The sequence below is a fragment of the Macaca thibetana genome, chromosome 20 (genome assembly GCF_024542745.1).
Source record: "Macaca thibetana thibetana isolate TM-01 chromosome 20, ASM2454274v1, whole genome shotgun sequence".
Classification (NCBI taxonomy): Eukaryota; Metazoa; Chordata; class Mammalia; order Primates; family Cercopithecidae; genus Macaca; species Macaca thibetana.
In genome coordinates, this window is record NC_065597.1 from 66,590,509 (window position 1) to 66,615,795 (window position 25,287).

General features: G+C 45.4%; 2 protein-coding genes across 2 annotated transcripts in view; one reads left to right on the forward strand and one right to left on the reverse strand.

The window, feature by feature from the left end:
* The window catches only part of HAPSTR1 (HUWE1 associated protein modifying stress responses), a 30,184-nt gene extending 10,385 nt beyond the window's left edge, over nt 1-19,799 (reverse strand). Inside the window, exons 1-3 of the mRNA XM_050774453.1 lie at nt 18,864-19,799; nt 18,149-18,229; nt 6,583-6,858 (exon numbers count right to left, since the gene is read on the reverse strand). Coding sequence (XP_050630410.1) covers nt 6,583-6,858; nt 18,149-18,229; nt 18,864-19,089 — 583 coding nt within the window. The 5' untranslated portion in view covers nt 19,090-19,799. The remainder of the gene's footprint in view (nt 1-6,582; nt 6,859-18,148; nt 18,230-18,863) is intronic.
* TMEM114 (transmembrane protein 114) overlaps nt 1-25,287 on the forward strand; it is a 996,508-nt gene that overhangs the window by 443,426 nt on the left and 527,795 nt on the right. The window lies entirely within an intron of this gene.

A 25,287-nucleotide genomic window follows, 5' to 3' on the forward strand; every position in this document is an offset into this window, starting at 1 on the left:
TTCAAACCAAAAAGGCCTCGGCAATCAACACTGAGGAGCTGCTGCTGTCTTGTAACTCACAAAGCACCGCTTTAAAAAAACAATTTACAAAGTTTTTTTCCTTTGTTTTGAAATTTTTATATTAAAGGCTACACTGCCTGGGCTTGCCCAAGTCCCCCTGTCTTTAAAACTTGTTTTAAACAGGAAAGGAACTCACAACTGGGAAGAGTAAAGCCAAAAGCCAATGATAGTAATGGTTCCCATCAGTGCCTATTATGACACCAGACCCTGCATGCTAAAGGCCTTTGAGTCTGAAATGATGTGTAACTTTACAGAGGAACAACTCAGACCCAGTGGGGTTACCTCCAAGCCCTGCAGTCAAGAATGTCATCAAAATCAGTTTGGGAACTAAACCAAGTGTCTGATTTTTATGGAACAGTCTGAATCAGGGTCAGCAACTTGCAGAGACCACCTATGAGATGCTACGAGTCAGAGTGGGGCTTTGCATAAAGCTACTGAGTGAACTCTGACTTGGCATCTGGCTCCCCACCCTAGGACCCACGCCATCTTCTTACTCGGGACCCTTTTCACCTAACCCCCATGATGACAGCTCAGAATGAAGGGAGCCCAGATTTCAATCCAACCCTTTCCAGAGATAGCACTGGGTTGGACAGGGCAACTCCAAATCTCTCCCTCCAGTGAGGAGAAAGACAATGTAACCAACTTCACTAGTCGGTCACAACATCAGACAAGCTCAAGATCTTAGCAAGTAATATTTACGAAGTCAAAGTTCTAAATGATCTGACCCCCTCCAGCGTGTTAGCTGCAATTTAAAATGTGACCTTTACTAAACAGGGAGGCAAAAAAGTATCCCAGAAGGCAAAAGCCACTGGGCCTTGAGATCCTTGGTCTATTTTTATAGTAAAATTGCCCAGGGGAAAAGAGGGTACCCACAGGACCGGGAACAAACCAGAATTCTCCTTTCCTCAAGGCAAAGAATACTTCCAGTGTCATGGTAGGGTAGGTAACCTGCCTGGGTTCTCATTTAATGTATTATCTTGTATCACCTTTCACAAAGGAGACTGGCTTGGAGAGGTGGAGCACGTTGCCCAAGGTTACCAAGGAAAATAGCCTATACACAAAGACTATGTACTCTTCCTAACCAGTGAACCAGGGATACAGTTGTTTATTCACCTTTAAGTCTACTAATCCAGATTTGCTTATAGGGAAAACCACAGAAAGAGATATAAAATTCACATCGTTTCTGATTAATTTTGAGAAGAAAAGCCTAAAGATCTTTCCCACCTCAACACCTAAGCCCTAGGTCTTAGTGGGGACGATGTGGTAGACAAAAATCCCACATCTAAAAACATAAGGGTATAGTGGTTAAGGGTGTGCATTTTGAGGCCAGGCACCGTGGCTCATGCCAGTATTCCCCACACTTTGGGAGGTCGAGATTGGGGGATGGCCTGCACCCATGAGATAGAGACCAGACGGGACAACATGGTGAAACTCCAACTCTACAGAAAATAAAAAGTCAAAAATAAGAAATATATTGAAAACTAAAAATTTTTTTAATTCAAAAAAATATGCATTTTGGAGACAGGACTGGAGTATCTATTCTACCACTTACTAAACTGCTCCATATCTTAGCCAAGTAAACCTTTCTTCATCAACAGTGTTAATAACCCAGGGTAGGTATGAGGATTAAATGACAACCTCCTTAGTGTGATGCTTTTACAAAGTAAACAAACACTGAAAGAGTAGGTTTAATGGTTATCACCCTAAGGTCCCATGGAAGTCTCAGTTGTATGTAGCACCCTAGGCAAACAGGTTACATTATTTCCTGATTGTAGCTATCTGGGGACTGTAATTCTCAACCCTTTCTAGAGGTTCTGGGTCCCCACTGTGTTGTATTCACTTAGCAGACCTCTGTGGTAACTCCAGTGGTAAACTCAGAATACATCTATGTCAAGTTCTTTGCTATGTTCTGTTAAAGCCAAAAAAAAAAAAAAAAGGACCAAGACAAGGTCCATGCTATCATGTGTGCCGAGAGGAATGGGACAGTCACAGAAACAAATCAAGCAGCAGAGCAAATGCATAGTTCAGGGAGGCTACAGAGATTGGGAGACCTGAAGGAAGGGTGTCACAGAAGTGAGGTATGAACACGTAGGGGCTGGACTCGTCACACAGCACAGAGGTATTCAAGAGATAAACAGTATGGCTAGGATACCTAACCCCTGGTTAACACTGGATCGTAAGGGTCTTGTAATACACCATGCTGAATTTGGACTTCACTGTGTAGGCCCCGGGGAAACATTAAACCATGAAGTGACAAGACCAGAAAGATCATTCCAATGGTCTCATGAAAGATGGACTGGCAACAACAGCTCAGAAGGAAGTGAGAGCTGAAACATTAGCCCAAGAGCCCAGGCTCAACTCCTCCAGAGGGCCTGCCATGAGCGCCACACAGCTGGCTGTGCTGTAAAACATCCCTTTCTGCTCTCAGAATATCTTCCACATACCACATTCATGACCTGAATAGAAATTGTCCAAATCTATGTTTGCCTCAACAGAAAAAAGAATCGCTGTATATTGATGTATTTCCAGAGACAGCACCGAATCTGCCATATAGAGAATGTGCTGAATGGCTCAATGAGTCATTCTGCTGTTGGGGCAGAAGAATGAGTCCAACCTGAAACTTCATCTGAGACAAATGCCCGTGGGACACTTTGGAGATATACACCGGAGGACAGTGGGACATGCCATCTGGCAGTCAGGAGAGAAGATCTAAACGAGAGGCCCAGATTTGGAAGTGAAGAGCTGGGGAATGTAATCTAGGGCAGTGATTGGGCCTGAGGACAGGTCAGGCAGGCCAATGTGGCAGAAGAGAAGCCAAGGTAAGGAGAAGCTCTAGAAGAGAAGGGATGAACAGAGGACCAATGAGAAGGGCAGGCAGAGATCCATAAAGCAGTCCAGAAGATTTCTGGGCTCAAGTATGCTGTTTACATAAAAACAAGTTACCAGTTATTAGTATTAATTTAACTCTTGGGAAATTTATAATGTTATTTTAAGACAGGATAACAAAGCAAGACAGAAATCTATTTAGCACATGCATGTTTATCTCTTTAATTCCTCTGTGAGTCTAACATACAAATGACTAGGTCCCACAGGACACAGGAAAAAAAGCAGTATGCTGCAGACAAGTGTCAAAATAAAGCACTGCATTAGTGTTTAAGCCCTGCTAGCCACTAATTGAAGTAGCTTTGATAAAAACTATTTGAGGCCGGTGCAGTGGCTTACACCTGCAATCCTAGCACTTAGGGGCAAGCAGTGAGGCTGAGGCAGATCACCTGAGGTCAGGAGTTCGAGACCAGCCTGGCCAACATGGTGAAACCCCTGTCTCTACTACAAATACAAAAATTAGCTGGACGTGGTGACAGGCGCCTGTAATCCCAGCTACTCGGGAGACTGAGGCATGAGAATCACTTGAACCCAGGAGGCGGAAGTCGCAGTAAGCCAAGATTACGCTACTGCACTTCAGCCTGGGCTACAGAGCAAGATTCAGTCTCAAAAAAACAAACCAACCTGTTTGATAACCATAAATTGATATACCCTTTTTTTCTTTAAATAGAAAGTTTCACCATGTTGGCCAGGGTGGTCTCAAACTCCTGACCTCAAGTGATCCACCCACCTTGGCCTCCCAAAGTGCAGACATTACAGGTGTGAGCCACAGCACCTGGCCAATTGATATACTTTTGATTAAAGCTGTTTACATTAGTCTCTCCCACTAAACTGGATTCCGAGGCTTACAAGGGTAATGACTTGGGGTCTCATTCATTGTCACACTCTATCTACATGAAATATTCAGCAGGCATCAAGTCTGCCATATTCCTTTAAATTAAGAACATGTTTGTTTGGTTGGGCTGTATTTCATGGGGATAGGGGTAAGGAAGGGGAAAAAAAACTGAGGGAAAACTGTCCTCTCTTAAATACATAGGACATGAAGAGGAATGTTGAGTTTGCTTTGATTATAAACTCAAGCCTGCCTCAATATACCAATTCTTTTCCCATGTCCTTTTGCTCTCCAAACACATGAATTTGGACCCACCCTCAATGCAAAACTCCAAAAACTTCAATTTGGCCTTTTACTTCATGAATTTGGCTAAGCAAATAATATGCAAGACTGAATTCTGGCATTGTATTTACCCTAACTATGGTGTTTCCAAGTACATCTTAAAAGAGCACCATAACAGTGTTCACTTCAAACAAATCAGATAATAAGGACACCCAGTTAAAGTCACTAATCAGCATTAGTAGTTAACAATGACCCTAGTACCAGAACCATTCAAATTACTTTAAATATTCAAATTCAACTACCATTCTCCTTAATACACTGATGTTCTCACAAACCAGTAGAGCACAACTCAGTATAATTTATGTTTCTGTAGAGTCTTTCAAGGGGCCCTATTACTTCACCACAACACTGTTTTAACCCATGAATTAAAGGTATGAACCCTAAGAGTAAGAATGCATTCAGTCTCCAATCTGTACTGGATTAGTGCTACATAAGAAATTTACTGGAGGTAAAGATCATTTTTTCCTACACAAAACCTTATATTTAAGTTTTAAATCCTCACAACTTAAACATGTGAAAATTATAAACAGTCCCTTCAACTGTATCATTACTTAAAACTCCCAAAGTTCAGGAAAACAATAAATCACAGATGGAACACTTGCAATATAAGAAAATACATGGGAGTTGGAGGATACAGTTTTTTGAGGGCAGAGGAGGCTGGCTTGCCCTTTTTACTACTATGTACACTACTGCTACCTTAAGATAACAAGTGTGGTTTTTATGTTTCTTAAAACTCTCTTCTAAAACGTAACAGTACAATAGAGTAAAAAAGATACCTTAAGAGAAGCATGGAATGAGCCACAACCCTTTTAAAAAAGGAAGAAAATCACAATACTTAAGAGACAACTGCATCAAATACTACCATGCACTAAAATTAATCTAACAAACTATGTACACTACACCTCTAGTTAACTGTTTTCCCAAACTTTAGGGGAAAAGATGTGAAACTCTCTAATTCAGTATCAACAGATCCCATTTTTGCCCAAGCTTCCAAAGTTCTGACAGCCTAACTACTCCACTCTATTAGGAACAGTGTGCAGTTTTAAGTACTGCATCCATACAACCTGAACTTTCCTGCAATTCATGTTTTTGTTTTTAATTGTCCTAAACACTAACACCGAAAAAACAACATTGGGGTTTCAGGAAAGAACTACAGTTTGCCAGAGAGAACAAAATCTCTACAGGTATTAAAGTTTCAATGATTCAACTTCAATAAAGTTTCTTCACATCCCACTATTTCTTAGCACCTTACCAGGTTACTTTGTTTTAGATGACTTGTACTATGGCCCAAAAATGTTAACTGTCAACAAGACTCACGGCCAGGCGCAGTGGCTCACGCCTGTAATCCCAGCATTTTGGGAGGCCGAGGTGGCGTGGATCACCTGAGGTTGGGAGTTCGAGACCAGCCTGACCAACATGGTGAAACCCTGTCTCTAAAAAATTAGCCAGGCGTGGTGGTGCATGCCTGTAATCCCAACTACTCAGGAGGCTGAGGCAGGAGAATTGCTTGAACCCGGAGGCGGAGGTTGCGGTGAGCCAGTATCACACCACTGCACTCCAGCTCGCACCACAAGAGCGAAACTCCATCTCCAAAAAAAAAAAAAAAAAAAAAAGAATTCATGACCTAATTACTTCTACCTGCTTAGCCATCTGCGTGGTCCATGTTTTCACCATGGTTTCAAGCAAGTCTTATTATTCTGTTGCTTTCTTTCCTTAAGCAGTATTAAATGCTGTCACACAGGTTAACTCTCCCAGCTCTATTTGGAAGTCTGTATTAGAGAGCAACAAGCAACAACAGACTTATCACTGACTACATTCCCTGGGTTTCTCCAGCAATACTAAAATCCCCTAGCCAAGAGTGCCTTCTTATGACAGGTCTGGTCTGGGGAGATAGCGATCCACCTGTCCACTGGCTGAACTCTGCTGGGCCCGCCTCTTAAAGCGCAAGGAACCTGAGGGACTGGACGATAGGCAGAAGGTCGAATCTTACATCCATCCTCTCCCACCATCTATAGCAGACTAAGTAAGAAAGGTATCAAGGGAGGTCCCAGGTCCCATGAGAACTAACCCAACAATCTCCCACCTTACTTGCCTGTCATGGACCATTAGAAATATAACAGAATTCTTAAGACACAAGAACTTCCTCTTTGACTTCAGAAGAGGAGAAAAACATGTACAACACATAACTGTAAAGCGATAAATTCTAATCAACACTGCAGAAAGATATGTAATTTTAACACCAATAAGCTCAAACTAACTTTCTAAAAACATTTTCTAGGATGGGTTATCTGACAGAAATCACCCATATAAGGTTTAGCTTACATTCTATTAAACATTTCTAGAGCAAGCTGTTTACTGTAATAGACAAAAAACAGCGTATCTGGACCTAAACCTAAAAGTGAAAAATGGGTCCACAGGCACCCTCTTAACCATTTTTCCAAAGAAATATGTTTAAACGGCTTTACCATGCAGAGCTATGGCTTCCCGGAAGGGTTGCAAATCAGTCTCTACAGATGAGCTAGTTTCCGTTGAAGTAGCTCGGTTAGGGGACACTACAGTCAGTCTTGGGGGAGCTCTAGAGTTTCGTGGTGGAGGAACTTTTCCACACAGGAAGCTGATCAAATCTTCTCTACGAATAGTTCTTCTGCGTTTTTTAACCCAAGCCAACACATCCTTATTGCGTCGCTGATAGCCAATCTGAATTCCAATATCAAAACTTCGTTGATGGGTATCCACGCTTTCTGTTAGAAATAAAGAAAAAGAAAACATGTATCATGATCATTAGAGTCAAATTGTATTCCCTCCTAAAGAAAACCATTTTACAAGCTAACCAAAGTGAATACCATGATGTGGCCTCTGTATCAGTAATATAAACTGAAATGATTAGTCATAATGAAAATGTTATATATAAAATTTAATCTTAATGTCTAAATTCAGTGTTGACTTAACGCAGTCCTGGAGCTTGTCTTGTTAAAAAAAATTTTTTTAACAGAAACATATTAGTTATCTGTAATGGAACTACCTAAAATAACTTGCATCACATCATTCAACAGATGTCTAAGTATTGCACATCCCAGCATTTTGTGGCCTCAGGCCACAGTCATCTGCATTTACCACGTCATTGTGGAAATGCACTCCTACTGACAGATTCAGCACCAAGATTCAGGAACAAGCTGAAGACAGCGACAAACGTTTTAGAAGGAAAAATTAATTCTGACTGACAGCTCAACACTAAAACCAAATAGCATGGTGGAAACAAAAAGCTTTATTTATTTCCCTGGGTATATTCTCATTCTCCTTCCAGTTCCCAACAGCTTCCTGTAACTCAACCATTCCCAATAGATCTCCCAGACTTGATTCTTTGTGTATACTCCACCTGGGTTTTGGTAAAATGACCCCTACCTTTCAGTGGTTTCATCTAGTTGAAAAAAGTATTTGAAAATTTAAGTCACTGCAATTTATTTATTTTATTTTATTTTTTTATTTTTTTATTTTTTGAGACGGAGTCTCGCTCTGTAGCCCAGGCTGGAGTGCAGTGGCCGGATCTCAGCTCACTGCAAGCTCCGCCTCCCGGGTTCACGCCATTCTCCGGCCTCAGCCTCCCGAGTAGCTGGGACTACAGGCGCCTGCCACCTCGCCGGGCTAGTTTTTTGTACTTCTTAGTAGAGACGGGGTTTCACCGTGTTATCCAGGATGGTCTCGATCTCCTGACCTCGTGATCCACCCGTCTCGGCCTCCCAAAGTGCTGGGATTACAGGCTTGAGCCACCGCGCCCGGCCGTGCAATTTATTTTTAATTGAGCTGCTGTGCCAGCAGAAAATCACCAGTATGTCTTTAACAGCATTAACCAACATCTTTACTTTATCCTTGAACTTTTTGTAAAAGCAACAACACTGTGTACATTTCTCTATTACTTTTCCCGGCTTTGATTATTTCATTTTATTTTATTTCATTTTATTTCATTTTCTGAGACGGAGTCTGTTGCCCAGGCTGTAGTGCTCAATCTTGGCTCACTGCAACCTTCGCCTCCCGGGTTCTCCTGCCTCAGCTGGGATTACAGGCGCACGCCTCCACACCTGGCTAAATTTTGTATTAAATAGAGACCGGGCTTCACCATGTTGGTCAGGCTGGTCTCGAACTCCTGACCTCATTGACCACCCGCCTCGGCCTCCCAAAGTGCTGGGATTACAGGCGTGAGCCACTGCACCCGGCGGCTTTAATTTCTTGTCTGCTATGTCTACAGTAGACTCTGAAAGGATGGGCAATCGTCAAACAATGTAAAGCTGTGTTCCAGGAAAAAAAAAAAACAATCATCCAGACATCACAGAGGATCCCAAGCTGAATTTGCACTATTAAAGAAAATGTCAAGAGGGCAGCAGAACAACCAGAACTTTATAATAAGGCTGACTCTTTGGCAGATGATAGTCTTTACTGCTGAAGAAAGAAAAACAAGGATATTGTCCACAGATCTTTTCTCTTAAAAAAATAATCAATGTAGGACCTGGGATGTTAAAAAGAAAAAAGACTTCAAAATAAAAAGGACCAGGACTAGAATTCGACATCAATTTGGAAACCTAATATGCTATAGAGTGCATTCATATCTTCTCCATCACAACTTTGAGAAGGTGGATTATTCTAATTTTACAAACATAAAAAGCAGCTCAAAAGTGAAGTAACTTCTCCAGTGTCTCACTACTGGTATAATGTGAATCAATAATCTTGATTTCTCACTTCTTCATAAATAAAGCAAGGACTCCACCATTTTGAATATAAATAGCATTAGAGACGATCACCACTTTCCCAACTCTTTAAGAAAAGATTTAGATGAGCCAACCCTAAAGGGGTGGACAAACCTAAAGATGACTTTGTAATGCTGTACCTAAAACTTAAATGATTCTGAAAGAGCTGGAGGCATTAAGAGAAATCAAGTCATTGAGCAACTAAAACTTATCTTATCAAACCACATAAAGGATAAATGTAAAATGTGTTAACCTAGAAGCAATCACGTTTTTAAACCTATCCTACCTAGAAGAACTGCTTTTAATCAAGCTTATAAATGAAGAAGTTTCTGTTTCTGAAGAGAACAAGGAAATTTTATTCTTCAAAAGCCAAATGTTACGAGGTAAGCCCAGACCTGGAGAAACAGAGGAAAAAAGTCTGAAGCATAGTAAAAAAGGGATACAAGAAACAAGTCTGAAGCAGGCTTGGAGAGAGCAAAAAAAGATGACCGGGCGTGGTGGCTCATGCCTGTAATCCTAGCACTTTGGGAGGCCAAGGCAGGTGGATCACCTGAAGTCAGGAGTTCGAGACCAGCCTGGCTAAGATGGCAAAACCCCATCTCTACTAAAAATACAAAAAGTAGCCAGGCGTGGTGGCAGGCACCTGTAATCCCAGCTACTCTGGATGCTGAGGCAGGAGAATCACTTGAACCCAGAAGGCGGAGGTGGCAATGAGCCGAGAGTGTGCCACTTCACTCCAGCCTGGGTGAAAGAACAAGACACTCTCTTAAAAAAAAAAAAAAAAAGGAAGAAAGAAAAATGAAGTAGGCACGTAAACATACACCTGCCAAACCAGACAGCAAAAAAAGAGAAGCTAAACCTGATACAAAACTCAAGGGCCAAAGGGAAGGGGCCACGTGAGGTGGTTTTAAAAAAAAAAAAACTATCCTGGGAAGAGCTTGGCCAAGTTTTGGTTTGTTTTGATTGAAGACACAAGAAGTCCAACAGTCAGATCTGCAAGGGACTAATGGTTTCATCACAGATTTGAACACTGGGAAAACTCAATAATCACTAGTAGCCTGGCTTAGATATAAGACAGTTATGTAAGAAGTTGTGAACCTCTTTAAAAAAATTATGCAACTGACAACTATTTCACCTCAAAAATTCTGAGATGACCAAGTCTCAACATCAGAACAGACTATGAGTACACTAAAAGTCAAGCATTTTGCAAACACTACCCTTACAGACTAGAAGGTCCTAGAAGAGAAAAGCAGATACAACATTTAATGTTTTAAGTATGTTTTTGCACCACCGGAGCATAATGTAGTTTTTTACTCTTAACACTATATTCTGAAAACCAAGTCCGGCCGGGCGCGGTGGCTCAAGCCTGTAATCCCAGCACTCTGGGAGGCTGAGGCGGGTGGATCACAAGGTCAGGAGATCGAGACCATCCTGGCTAACATGGTGAAACCCCGTCTCTACTAAAAATACAAAAAACTAGCCGGGCGTGGTGGCGGGCGCCTGTAGTCCCAGCTACTCGGAGGCTGAGGCAGGAGAATGGCGAGAACCCGGGAGGCAGAGCTTGTAGTGAGCCGAGATCCCGCCACTGCACTCCAGCCTGGGCAACACAGCGAGACTCCGTCTCAAAAAAAAAAAAACCAAGTCCAATTGCCTTACCACTCAAACCCAACCTCAGTTATCTCCCAAAATATAAAGTCCCATGTACCTGGTGAAGTATTTAAAATAGAGTTCTTTTTAAATAGTTACCTGATTGAAAAAAAATCTTTCTCATACCTTGGGCTAATTAGGAGACCTGCATGCTTACTGGAGAATGTTAGGCATGACTACATTTTAACGTAATCCCAGGACAAACTACTGTCCAGTGGATAATCTCACACACACACACACACACACACACGCACACACACACACGGCCTCTTGACGGCTCTCAGCCAAACGCTGCTTTCAGCACACCCCAGTTCTAGAAGCATGGGCTTTCGGGTACCTATCCCCGAAAAACAGAGCACAGAAACCGTGGCCAGTCTTGTGTCCAACACTATTTTACCGAAACCGAAGTCACTGTGGAAAAGAGCCACAAACTTGAAGGTTAGGCAAACTCCAAGGGCACTGAAATGTCAATCTAACCTTTAACCACAACACATTCATTTCCTTATTCAAAAAAGGAACTGGGCAGGCGTGGCTCGGTGGCTCATACACATAATCCCAGCACTTTTGGGAGGTTGAAGTGGGCGGATCACTTGAGGCCAGGAGTTTGAGATCAGCACGGTCAACATGGTGAAACCTCATCTCTACTCAAAATATAAAAATTAGCCAGGCTTAGTGGCAGGCACCTGTCATCCCAGCTAGTTGGGAGGCTGAGGCAGAAGAATCATTTGAGTCTGCGAGGCAGAGGTTGCAGTGAGCCAAGACTGCACCACAGCACTCCAGGCTGGGTGACAGAGCAAGACTCCATCTCAAAAGAAAACGAACTGATTCACACACCAGTCATAGTAGGTATCCCATATTTCCTTTTTTTTTTTTTAATGTTTTTATATAAGCATGTGAAACTGAATCCAACAGATTTTAGAAGACAAATACTCCCACCACAATGGGCTGGGGTGGGGGCAGAGGGCAAATAATTATATTGATTCTGAAGACCAAATGCATAACTTTCTTACATGACTGCATAAAATTTATTAGATTACACTACTTACAGCTTTTTGATACACACAAAACTTCATGTGAATTAGAGCAGGTATCGCAAGTTTATAACAAGGAACTGAAGTTCAAAGGGCCTTGTGTCCAAAGTTCAGTGACAGAGTTCCTTCTATGACCTATCTCTTCCTCAAATGAGAAGCCATCTCTCAATCACAGACAATCTACAAACCTTAAGAGCACAATGCTACAACCAAAACAACACTTCCGAAGAAATACTACTGACTACGTAAGATTTCAACCTAAGAGTTAGATTTGCACTAGTCAGTCCACCACACAGAAAAGTATTTTATTCTTTTTTGGGGGAAAGGGTAGAGGCAGGGTCTCACTATGTTGCCCAGGTTGATCTCAAACTCCTAGCCTCAAGAGATCCTCTCCCCTCAGCCTCAAGTGCTGGGACTACAGGTATGAGCCATGGCACTCCAACCAGTAAAGACAACGTATGTTTCTTCAGGAATGTAACAATCTAAGGGACAGCCAAAATAGAACACTTTCCAATCGTATTCCCTAAGGAAGTGTTATCCAAAAGTAAGCATACCTCCTAGTTACTTACGTATTTACCTAACCTTCACCTAGTACACAAAACAAACGACCAGGGACCAGGGGGAGAATTTTTATTTTATTTTATTTTATTTTGTGATGGAGTTTCGCTCGTCACCCAGGCTGGAGTGCAATGGCACGATCTCGGCTCACCACAACCTCTGCCTCCCGGGTTCAAGCGTTTCTTCTGCCTCAGCCTAACAAGTAGCCGGGATTACAGGCATGAGCCACCACGCCCAGCTAATTTTGTATTTTTAGCAGAGATGGGGTTTCTCCATGTGGGTCAGGCTGGTCCTGAACCCCCGACCTCAGATGATCTGCCCACCTTAGCCTCCCAAAGTGCTGGGATTACAGGTGTGAGCCACCTCGCCCAGCCCAGGGGGAGAATCTTAATAACCACTGTTTGTTGCCTGCCTGGCATCCAATCCTTGTCCTCCCCTTCTTAAAGCACTCCAAGTTTTTGTTTAGATAGCAACCGTGTTCTGAGAGAAACTCCCTCTACATTTGCTTAAGGGGTTGTGGCTTAGCCCTCAACTCATCTGCATAACCCTATGTACCCCTATTAATGGTTGTGGGTAAGCAAGTGACCCCTTATGGCCAAGAGATGACAGAAGTCATTTTTAGGCTCTTCTAAGCTTCACTGAGTGGCCCTAAGACATGAGCCACAAGCCATTCTGCCAACATAATGAAGCCAGCCTGATGACAAAGTATGCTAGTGCACACACGGGGAAAACAGAGCAGGAGAGCCTGGGCCGCTCAATTAAGTCAATCCTGCTGTGGCCTTTTAAGTCAGAGGGTCCAGTACATGTCCATACAGCTAAAGCCAGCCCAACTTGTGTTTTCTGATACTTGCAACCAACCTATCCTTTCACAGAAAAAGTACGCACAGGCTGGGTATGGTGGCTCACAGCTGTAATCCCAGCACTTTAGGAAGCTGAGACAGGTGGATCACCTGAGCTCAGGAGACCAGCCTGGGCAATATGGCAAAACCTCATCTCTACTACAAAAACTTAGCTGGGCATGGTGGTGGGTGCCTGTGGTTCCAGCTACTCAGTGGCTGAGGTGGGAGGATCACTTGACCCTGGAAGATGGAGGTTGCAGTGAGCCAAGACAGCACAACTGCGCTCCCACCTCTGGGTGACAGAATGAGACCCTGTCTCCAAAAAAAAAAAAAAAGAAAGAAAAGAAAAGAGAAAAGGAAAGCAACCAGGCGCGGTGGCTCACGCCCGTAATCCCAGCATTTTGGGAGGCCAAGGCAGGCGGATCACCTGAGGTCAGGAGTTCGAGACCAGCCTGTCCCAACACGGTGAAACCTCATCTCTACTAAAAATACAAAAATTAGGCCAGGCGTGGTGGCTCACGCCTGTAATCCCAGCACTTTGGGAGGCCAAGACGGGTGGATAACGAGGTAGTAGATCAAGACCATCCTGGCTAACACAGTGAAACCCTGTCTCTACTAAAAATACAAAAAAAAGGGCGTGGCGGCGGGCGCCTGTAGTCCCAGCTACTTGGGAAGCTGAGGCAGGAGAATGGCATGAACCCAGGAGGCAGAGCTTGCAGTGCACAGAGATGGCGCCACTGCACTACAGCCTGGGCAACAGAGCAGGACTCTGTCTCAAAAAAAAAAAAAAAAAAAAAAAAAAAAAAAACAGAAAAATTAGCCTGGTGTGGTGGCAGGCACCTGTAATCCCAGTTACTCAGGAGGCTGAGGGAGGAGAATCGCTTGAACCTGGGAGGCAGAGGTTGCAGTGAGCCGAGATCAAGCCATTGCACTCCAATCTGGGGGACAAGAGCAAGACTTTGTCTCAAAAAAAAAAAAAAAGGGAAAAAAATAAGAGCTACACACAAAAAAAGCAGTCTTCTATAAAAATCTACAATCTACAAACACTATTATGAATAACTAAGGCTACTGCTTCTGACAAAGCTAAACATTTTTTTAAATTAAAAATTTTCCCCCCTTAAATTATATTTAAATTAAAAAAAAAGTTTTAAGACACGGGATCTCACTACATTCCCCCAAGCAATCCTCCTGCCTCAGCCTCCCAAAGTGCTGGGATTACAGGTATTAAAAGTATAATGCTCAGGGTTTCTCACTATAATCTACACTAAGGTATTTTGAACAAAGTCTCAAACTCAGCAATAATTTTTTTGCAGCCAAGTGAGTCACAAACCAGCTTCACCAGTCTCCAGGTAAAATATGATTTCTGGCCATTTGTTTCTAAGTCACCTGCCACTTGGCCCACACATTTACAATTATGCTCAGTTCTCCTTTAGTTCATGAGTCCAAAATGGCCACAATGAAGTAAGACATATAAAGAGGGCTTGGCATCAAGATGTATCAAAAATCAGGACTTAAGGGCATCAGACTATTTTTCCTGTCAATTCTACTTACATTTACTCCATTTAGGGAAAAAAGAGGAACAAGGGAGTACACACCAGAGTTTATTCCAACACAAGGAAAAAAGAAAAGAAAATAAACTATTATTACTTCCCTTTGTTTTAAGCCCTGCCCACATTGAGAAAAATCCAAAAAATACTTAAAACTTGACCAACACAATGAATGCCAGAGCACTCACTATGCCAGGCACAAAGCTAAGAGCTTGTACTAGAATCTGTGGTAGTTATCCCTATTTAAGTCAAGTCAAGGAGCACAATGGTGAAGTAACACCTGGCTTCATTGTCCCCAGGACCATAAAGGTAAAAAGTAACAGAGTCAAGATCTGAACTCAGGCAATGTGGCAGTAGACTCCAACTCACAATGACACTAGCCCTCTGCAAGCACTGCTAGGCTGCAGATGCTCAGGGAAATGCTGTTCAAGATAACCAGAAACATCTTTCAGCAATATCCAGGACTGCATGCAACTAATGCTACAAATGCAGTTTCAAAACGTGGAGGCAAAGAAAACAAGCATCAAGGAAGAAAAACATGAAAAGCATGAAAAGCTGAGAAAGAACAATTAGAGAAATGGCTCTATGGGGCACAATCAAACACGGGCTCACACAGGTTGCTGGAAAGTGGGATCTCCAATGTAAGGAGCGAACACAGGCACGCTTGACCAAGTATTTCCCAGGTAAACATCAACCCTAGCTAGATTAAAATGATTTTTTACTCCTCTTCTTTAGTTTCAGGTATCACAAAATATATTGATCTAAGAATACTACTGAATATTGAAGAAACACCATCCTCTTTACATTTATCAAATTAAAAACCAGCAATCAGGATTTTGGCTTCCTTTATCAAAAAGAGGAAGAAAAGCCCGACCCTGCTATCTACAGCAGAAGAAACCACGCACTCCATTTTATTGAATTCTGTCCTTGCTGAAGGGACAAGTTCAACTCACATTTACATTATCTTCCAAATCCTTCTAGCCACATTCCAACAAAACCAATTAACTGAATTTTCAACTTCTCAAAAGCCCACTGACAACTAAAAGGGGCCATCTGCTGGGTATTTATCTCAATCCTGACCTTCATTAAGAAGGTCAGGATTGAGATAAAAACCTAGTGAACTTCTTGGTAGTTATCAAGAAGCTGGTAGGAGTGCCAAATTGTCCCCAGGCTGCAAAATAACCCATTTTTACCTTGTCAGATTAAGTGCTTAATTATACAAAATACAAGAATGCTGCCTGCTGCCCACTTAGAAGTATCCACCAAATTTTACCCCCTTAAATTATATTTAAATAATCAGAACTATAACCAATATCATTTAAATTTAGTACTACTTACTGCTGTATGCACTTGTGACACTACCTTGCTAATTTTATTGGTTCTATTTAAGGCAACCAATTATTCCTACAGCTGTATGCCTGTTCTCCAAAGACCACACCCTGAAAAGAAGAAAAAGTGAGACTATCCACAGTATTACCCACACACTCCTTGAATCAAATAAGAAAACGTTATTATACTATCAAATTCCACAAGACACAACTTACCATTTCTATTAGGCAAAGGATGTGTTTTCATTGTACAGGAACAAGGTACAAAATAAAACTAGTTCAGACTGACAATCTAGCATTTACAATAATCCAAGAATCATATATGATGTTTTCTAAAAATAAATGTTCCTCATTAAGTTTTCTGAGCAGGAAAACTAGCAAACTGTAAACATTTTAAAATGAAGCAATCAAATTAAGGATTATTTCAGAGTTCAAATGCTGAATCCATCTTCTTACACGAAAAGTTAGCACTAAAGAAAACTGCTAGCTTACTCCTAAAAGGACACATTCTACAAGCACCCAACAGCACCAAAGCCAGAGGAAACTCACATTTCATATGGCCTAGGCTGAGAACCTGGCACATAAAAACACTAAAAATGTGTTGCCTTCCCCTTCAAGAACAAAGCAATACCAACAAGAGCAAAAGAATAAATCATGGTACTGCCACCACAGAGCAATACTCGCCAATTAAAAGGCATTGAACTATGCACACCTGCAATGCGAACTCGATGGGTGAATCTTATCATAGTAAGTGGAACAAGCCAGACACAACAGGCTACAAGGACTGCACGGTTCTATTTAGGACATGATGGAGAAGAAAAAACAGTAATCAAATCAGTGACTGCCAGGGGCTGGAGTGGGGGTGACAGATATATTCTACTTGTTAAAAAAAAAAAAAAATCGAAGTACACATTCTAAAACGGTGATTTTACCGTATGTAAATTACACTCCAAGAAACTTTTTTTTAAATTAAGTATTATTTCAAAATTCCCTTTTTGGACAAAACCAAGAGCCATTCCAAAATGTTCAAGACCGTCAAGCACTACAGATGTTGAAGCAATTTACTCAGTCACAATTTAAGAAACAGCTATATAAAATCAAAGCCAACCACTGGGGCACTATTTAACCATGTTCCCTTTTTTCAGTAAGGCTGGACTAGTAGCATTATAGTTCCTCATTCCCTAAAGTTAGCGTTCCTTTTCATCACTTTGTTACCAGTTCTCAAATTACTGTCCCAAAAAACTGTAGTCTACTCAAGAAATCTCACAATAAGAAATATTTTTCCTACAAGATGCAGCGGCCATTTGCACATTCTTACACAAAAATTAAAACTTGAGAGTCACGCAGCAGCTTCATAGCCCGTTTCAACCTATACCGGTATGTTTGAAATGCACAAAATTCCATTACTGTTCTGAGCAACTCTTAAAAGTTTGAAAGCATTTAATTACGTTTTTCTTAAGATTAACAAAGTCATAATCCTTTTTCCATAAAAACCTTGCCAAAAACAAATAAAAAAATCAACCTCAAATTTCTCAGTCTTCAAAATCAGTAAGGCACAAAATCTAAACCCACCGTTACCAAGAAAGCACAATGGTCAAGAACGTTTACTTACATATCTTCATGTCATCACAAAGGGTGGATTAACTCCAGAAAGGAACCACCATAAAACACAAATCTATCAACTCAAAACCCTCAACAGAATTCCTGCCAGCAACTCATAATAATCAGACATAGAATCGTTTTGACAGAAAACACGTGATGAAATGCTAGAAAAGAGCAGCACGTTAACATGCACGCAGATGACCGATTAGCAAGCTTTCAAGCACTTCAAAACTACATACACTGCCACGCTCTCAAATGCCTAACTCAAGAATTTTTTCCATACAGTTCGTCCCAACTCCGACTGTAGTACAAAAAACATCAACTCTTTTCTTCCCTCAACGTCTTTTCCAGTGGGAAGCAAGGCTCAGCGTCTCCCAGCTCAAGGCTTCTCAACCTGAGCACTACTGACTTTAGAGACAGGATAATTCTTCGCTGAGGGGGCCGGGGGTGTTATCTTGGGCACTGCAGGACCTTCAGCAGCCTCCATCCACTGGGTGCCAACAACAGCCCCCTCTAGGAGAAGACAACCAAAAACGTCCCCAGGCGTTGCCATCTGTCCTGGGGGGTGTCAAAACTGCCTCCGGTGGATCTAGCTAGAGCACCGCCGGGATTCTCAAGTTGCAAGGTATTCTAGGTTAGCAGCTGGGCTGGGGAGCAGAAAACACACTTGGAACGCAGGGGAGACACCCTGACGCAAGCGGCCCTTCCCTGAATCGGCAATGCAGCAAGGTTATCTTTACCTTTGTAGAGGTTGGTGACGGCGGTGGCTGCGTTTTGGAAGGGGACCCAGAGAGAAAGTCCTGGCTGCTGACACACTCGATCTGAAAAGCAAACCAAAAAAAAAAAAAGAAAGAAAAAAGAAACACACATAGAAAAAGAAACAGAACAAGAATGTTATTTGGGCGTCAATCACTCCGGAACGGCCATATTAGGTTTCGCCATTTTGTTCAAGGTTTTCGGGATCCCAAACCCAGTGTGAGGACCGGGGGGCAGGGGGGTCGCGGCGGGGAGAAGGGGATGCCGCAGGCCTCAGGGGCTCAGATCAGGGACAAGTCGCGGCGCAGGGAGGCGCCCCCCTCGCAGTCCCCGCCCCGAGGCCGGCTCAGGGCACAATGGGGCCGCCCCGCCGTCTCCCTTCGCCATTTTGTGACGGGGGCTCCTCCCCTCCCCTCTCCGGGCCGAGGGGGACACCGGGCGGCCGGGCCCGGAGAGCGGGGACCCTCGGACGACCGCAAAGCGGGGCTCCCCCCACGCCGGCCCTGGCCTGCCCCCCCAACCCCGGGCCTCCCTCCCACGGCGCCATCTTGCGGGGAGGGGGCGGCAGAGCCGCGGCGCCACCGGACGGGACCCCCGGGGCCGCCGCCGTAGCGGCCCCCCGAAGCGGCAGCCGAGCCGACAGGGCCGGGCCCGGGCGGGGGCGGCCAAGCGGCACCAAGATGGCGGCGGCGGCCTCACCTTTGTAGAGCTGGGCCACCGCGGTGGCCGAGTTCTGGAAGAGGTGCCACAGCTTCTGCTGCTTGTGTTCGGGCTGCGCGGCGGCCGCTGCCTCCTCCTGCAGCTCTGGGGGCAACTGCTCGTCCTGCTCGGCCTCGGCCAGGCACTGCCGCTCCCACTTGGAGAACCAGTGCTCGGGCCCGTGCTCCTGGATCTCGGCCTCGCCCTCCTCCTTCCGCTCCTCCATCCTCCGCGGCCTCCCGCGGCCTCGCCGCCGCCGCCGCCGCGTCCTCCTCAGGCGGGGCCCCCGCGGGAGCGTCGTCGTCAAGCGGCCCGGCGGCAGGGCCCGGCGGCCGGCGGCGCCTCCTCCTCTCAGCGGCCCAGGCCTCCTGCACCCCGACGGCCGGCGAGCCCCGCCCCGCGGCCCCGTGCAACCAGGGACGACCCCCGCCCCAGGCCTTCCCACCCCCCGGGCCCCGCCGAGGTCGCCGCGGACCAGATGACCGCTGCCGCCCCTCGCCTCGCCCGCCGCAGCCTGTCTAACGCTCCCCCATGACGCTGCGGCCTCCCAACTGCCGCCGCCGCCGCTGACCGCCGAGCCCTCCGCGCAGCCCGGCCTGCACCGCTGAGCCCACCCCAAAGACTGAGCAACGTCGTCGTCGCCGCCGCGGAGGACGCCTCTGCGGCTGCTGGTCCCCGCCCTACCCCGCCCACATGCTGACTGGAGAAGCACCGCCCACTGGGCCCGAGCTCCCCTGCCCGGTTGGGGCGTGGCCGCTCCAAGGGCCCCTATTAGTCGGATCAGACCGGTTCCGCGTGCCGGCTTCTGAACACAGCACCGTGATTGGTTCTTCGGCCTGTCTGCCTGACGTAACCAAGTGGCTGGGGGAAGGGAGTGAATGTCAGGAAGGATGAAGAGGGAGGAGGGGGAGGACCTGACAGTGGTTGCGTCGGAGCCAAGGTAGCCGGTGGGGGTGGGGAGGAAGAGCTTGAAGGGATGCGCATGCGCACTTGCTCGCTGCCCCCGAGCTCCGGGGCGCCGAGTGGGGATCACGTGACCAGGCCCAGCGACCGCACCCCGCGGGAGCTTTTCCGGCGTTTACAGGCCCTGGGGGATGCAAAATCGAGTGCGACTACTGTGCCGCGGGCATTGAGAGGTGTAGTGGGTGGTAGCGTGCTTACTCCAGCCCCTGGGGCTCCCAAAGGGAGGAGGGGAGTAGAGAAAGTGAATAAAACGCCCGACTCGTGTCCAAGTTTGCAAAGCACTTTCCGATTCTTTTGAGTGCCCCCCCACTTCATTTATTTTTTCCCTTTGAGAAGGAGTCTTGCTACGTTGTCCAGGTCTAGACTCCTGGCCTCAAGCAATCCTCCCGCCTCGGCCTCCCAAGGCGCTGGGAATACAGGCTTGAGCCACCGCGCCCGGCCCAGAGTCCCATTTCTTAGAAGGGCAAATCGAGCAACAGAGCCAAAGAAAAACTTAAGAGTTGCGAAGTCGGCTCAGCTGCCCCTGCGCCCTGGCGTCCCCGAGGTCGTTGCGCCTTCCCGGTGGACAAGAGGCAGCCGCCCGCGGAGCCGAGGATAACGCGACTGCCCAGGCTGCCGGGTGCTCGCACGCGTCTGCGCCTTGGCGCCCGCGGCGGCACCCGCACCTGTCCCGAAAAGCACACTCCCAGCCACGTGCACGCCCCGCGTCACGCACCGGCCCCTGCCTCCCCCGGCCGGAACCCGCATGGCGGTGCAGAGCGCGGTGCCCGCCCCTGCTCCCCAGTAGCGCGCAATAGCTGGGCGCCCCTGAGGCTGCGCGCCCCCCTACCCTACCGGGGCTTTCTCCCGGATCTGAGGCCGGGAGAAGGCAGCGACGCAGACAGGCGGTGACCGCATAGAGGCAAAACCCACCATCCCCACCTACAGGCCCACGGCAGGCACCAGCCGGCCTGGAGCCGCGGAGGGGGCCGGCCAGGGGCCGTGTTGCCCGCAGCGTGCGACAGTGCGCTTGCACAGAGCAAGGCAGCTTTGCAAGAAAACCTGACCCCCTCACCGTGGCCTGCAAACCCCTGCAAGATCTGGCCCTGGCGCCTCTCACACAATCCCCTACTTGGCTTGTACCTTGCGCACCCCTTCCCCTCCCCTCCACTCCCCCAGTCTTCCCTCTCCCCCGCCCGCCCCTCCCCTTCGCGCCCCGCCCCCGCCTGGACGCTCACACACTGGCCTGCCTTATTTCCCTGGGACACTAGGGTCTTTCCTGCCCCAGTCCGCTCTCTCTGGAAGCTCTTCCTCCTCCTTTTTCCTCAGATAGCTCCTGTTTAGGAAGCCTACTAGGACAAGCCTAAAGTAGCACCCTTCACACTCTCTCCTACTGTCCCGTTATATTATTTCGTAACATTGATCACTATCTAAAATGCTAAATTAGGGCGGGTGCAGTGGCTAAAAAAACATTTCCAATTTTAGGGAAGAATATAAAGTGAAAAGCAAACAAAAATCATTCTACCTAGCTCATTCTACATCCTGCCAATCCTATTCCCAGGAAATAACTTGTGACCTTTGAAAACGGAGTTATGTGTATGTCATGTGTGTATGTGTACGACGTGTGTGTCTGTGTGTGTCTACCTATATACAAGTATGTCCCCTTTTAAGGAAAAAAAAAGATGATTTTATGTGTACTATCCTACAAACCTTTTTCCCTTAACGTAATTTGGATGTCTCCACATTGGGACCTAAAGACATTTATTCTTTCAAAATAATGCAAAGAATTTCATTGTATGGATTCACTATAAAGTATTTAACAGGGCCCCTATTGATGCAAATTTAGGTTGTGACCAGTCTTTGCCTATTATAAACAATGCCATAATGAACATCTTGTACATATGTACTGCAGTGAACATCCTTGCATGTATACATATATGTATGCAAATATATATCCTCAGAAATAGTATTTTAGAGTCACAAGGTATATGAGTTAAATATTTTATGAGGCTAGACATGGTGGCTCACACCTATATTCTCAACAATTTAGGAGGCCAAGACGGAAGGATTGCTTGAGCTCAAGAGTTCAAGACCAGCCTGGGCAACATAGTGAAACCCCGTCTCTACAAAAAAATACAAAACATAGCCAGGCATGGCGGCACACACCTGTAGTTACAGCTACTCAGTAGGCTGAGACGGGAGGATTGCTTGAGCAAAGAAGGCATAGGTTGCAGTGAGGCGAGATAGTACCACTGCACTCCAGCCTGGGTGACAGAGTGAGACCCCATCTCAGTCAATCAATCAATCAATACAACTGCCTGCTGAGTGTAGGACCAATGGTTGTTGATATGTCAATTTCTGCATTTCTGCATTCCCAGTAGCACATGAGAAGTCCAGGCCTGCACATGTAGGTATGACAAAGGAAAGAACGCTGCTGGACCATTCTGCTGCCTGCAGGCCCTGCTTCAAAAGCCACACACCACTTTGGACAGTCCAAAGGTTCCGAGTTTTTGCAGAATGAAGGCTGCTCTTCTTCTTGTTCATGTAATTCAGACACTGTTCCAGAAGTTTCTGACCTTTTCTTGTAAGAACATAATATTTCAGCCATAGATACAAGAAGGAATGATATTGAATTGCATCAATGGTGGATCTATAATAAATATTTGTCGGTTAGCAAAGACAATCTAAAGAAAAAGGAATAAATATTGAAAAGCAGGCCGGGCGCGGTGGCTCAAGCCTGTAATCCCAGCACTTTGGGAGGCCGAGGCAGGTGGATCACGAGGTCAAGAGATCGAGATCATCCTGGCTAACATGGTGAAACCCCGTCTCTACTAAAAATACAAAAAACTAGCCAGGCGTGGTGGCGGGCGCCTGTAGTCCCAGCTACTCGGAGGCTGAGGCGGGAGAATGGCGTGAACCCGGGAGGTGGAGCTTGCAGTGAGCCGAGATCGTGCCACTGCACTCCAGCCTGGGCGACACAGCGAGACTCCATCTCAAAATAAATAAAAAAATAAATAAATATTGAAAAGCATCACCTATCCGCTTGATTTCCATGACTCTGAGCTTTATTTTAACCTCTAAGAGTTTCTTTTTTGTTGTTGTTTTGAAAAGAAATCTCACTCTGCAGCCCAGGCTGGAGTGCAGTGGCATGATCTCAGCTCACTGCAACCTCCACCTCCTGGGTACAAGCCATTCTCCTGCCTCAGCCTGCCGAGTAGCTGGGACCAGAGGTGTGCACCACCACGCCCAGATAATTTTTTGTATTTTTTTGTAGAGATAGTTTTACATTGTTGCCCAGGTTGGTCTCCAATTCCTGGGCTCAAGCAGTTCTCCCACCTCAGCCTCCCAGGTGGCTGGGACTACAGGCACATGCTACCATGCCTGGCTAAATGTTGAATTTTTGGAAAGGCGGGGTTTTGCAGTGTTGCCCAGGCTGGTTTCCAACTCCTGGACTCAAGCAATCCTCCTGCCTCAGCCCCCCAAAGTGCTGGAATTACAGGTGTGAACTACTGTGCCCAACCCACCTCAAAACATTTCTGAATTCTGAATTGACAGTCTTAGAGCCCTTAAGCTATTATTCAAATACTTATTATCTTCTTATTCATGTGTACTTTATAATCAATGCCACTTGGAATGGAGGAATGTCAAATGCCTACTCCTCAGTTTAAAGATCAAATCTTCTAAGCCGGGCGTGGTGGCTCACGCCTGTAATCCCAGCACTTTGGGAGGCCAAGGTGGGCAGATCACCTGAGGTCAGGAATTTGAGACATGGAGAAAACCCATCTCTACTAATAATAAAAAATTAGTGGGGTTTGGTGGTGCACGCCTGTAATCCCAGCTACTCAGGAGGCTGAGGCAGGAGAATCGCTCGAACCCAGGAGGTGGAGGTTGCAGTAAGCCAAGATCATGCCACTGCACTCCAGCCTGGGCAACACAGCAAGAATCCTTCTCATTTGGAAAAAAAAAAAAAAGGCTGGGCTCGGTGGCTTATGCCTTTAATCCCAGCACTTTGAGAGGCTCAGGCGGGCAAATCACCTGAGATCAGGCATTCAAGACCAGCCTGGCCAACATGGTGAAACCCCGTATCTACTAAAAATATAAAAATTAGCCGGGTGTGGTGGTGCATGTCTGTAATCCCAGCTACTTGGGAGACTGAGGCAGGAAAATTGCTTAAACAGGAGGCGGAAGTTGCCGTGAGCAGAGATCACGCCACCGAACTCCAGCCTGAGCGACAGAGTGAGACTTCTCAAAAAAAAAAAAAACCTCATGAAATTCTGAATCAAGTGATCTGTCTGCCCTTAATGATATTAGAATTATTCACATTTCAAATAGCAGATGTTTATATAATTGTAAGAATAGCCATGAAAATTTGTTGCATTCCTTTTATGTTTTCTTTTTTAGCACTTGTCAAACGATGAGAGTAATACACACTTACATTAAAAAAATAAAAATAGGCCAGGAGCGGTTGCTCAGGCCTGTAATTCTAGCACTTAGGGAGGCTGAGGCGGGAGGATCACTTGCATCCAGAAGTTTGAGACTAGCTTGGGAAATATAGGGAGATCCAGTTGCTACACAAAAATAAAAAATTAGCTGAGCATGGTGGTGCTCACCTGTACTCCCAGCTACTTGAGAGGCTGAGGCAGGAGAATCACTTGAGCCCAGGAATTCAAAACCAGCCTGGGCAACATAGCAAGACCCCATCTCAAATAAATAAAATAAAGACTATGGCAAGGCACAGTGGCTCACACCCATAATCCCAGCACTTTGGGAGGCTGAGGTGGGCGGATCACAAGGTCAAGAGATTGAGACCATCCTGGCCAACATGGTGAAACCCCGTCTCTACTAAAAATACAAAAATTAGCTGGGTGTGGTGGCTCACGCATGTAGCCCCAGCTACTTGGGAGGCTGAGGCAGGAGAATTGCTTGAACTGGGAGGCGGAGGTTGCAATGAGCTGAGATCACGCCACTGCACTCCAGCCTAGCGACAGAGCTAAACTCTGTCTCAAAATAAAACAAAATAAAATAAAGACTATAACAATGAAGGAACCATGGAAATTTGAATGTCCTTACTTTGAAACAGATTCTCTTCACATACATTTATTGATATATAATTCACATACCCTACAGTTCACACATTAAAGTATATGATTCAGTGGTTTTTAGTATATTCACAGAGTTATGCAATCAACCCCACTATCTAATTACAGAACACTTTCATCACCCTTAAAAGAACCCCCTCACCATTAGCAGTCACTCCCCATTACCCTCCCCTGAGCCCTTAACAAGCGCTAATTACTTTCTCTCTCTTTGGAGTTGCCTATACTAGACATTTAATATAAGTTAGATTATAAAATATTTGACCTTTTGTGTCTGGTTTCCTTCCACCTAGCATAGTTTTTCCAAGGTTCTTCCTTGTCATCACATATATCAGTACTTTATTCTTTTTATGGCAAAAGAGTATTACAAATATTTCATATTTCAT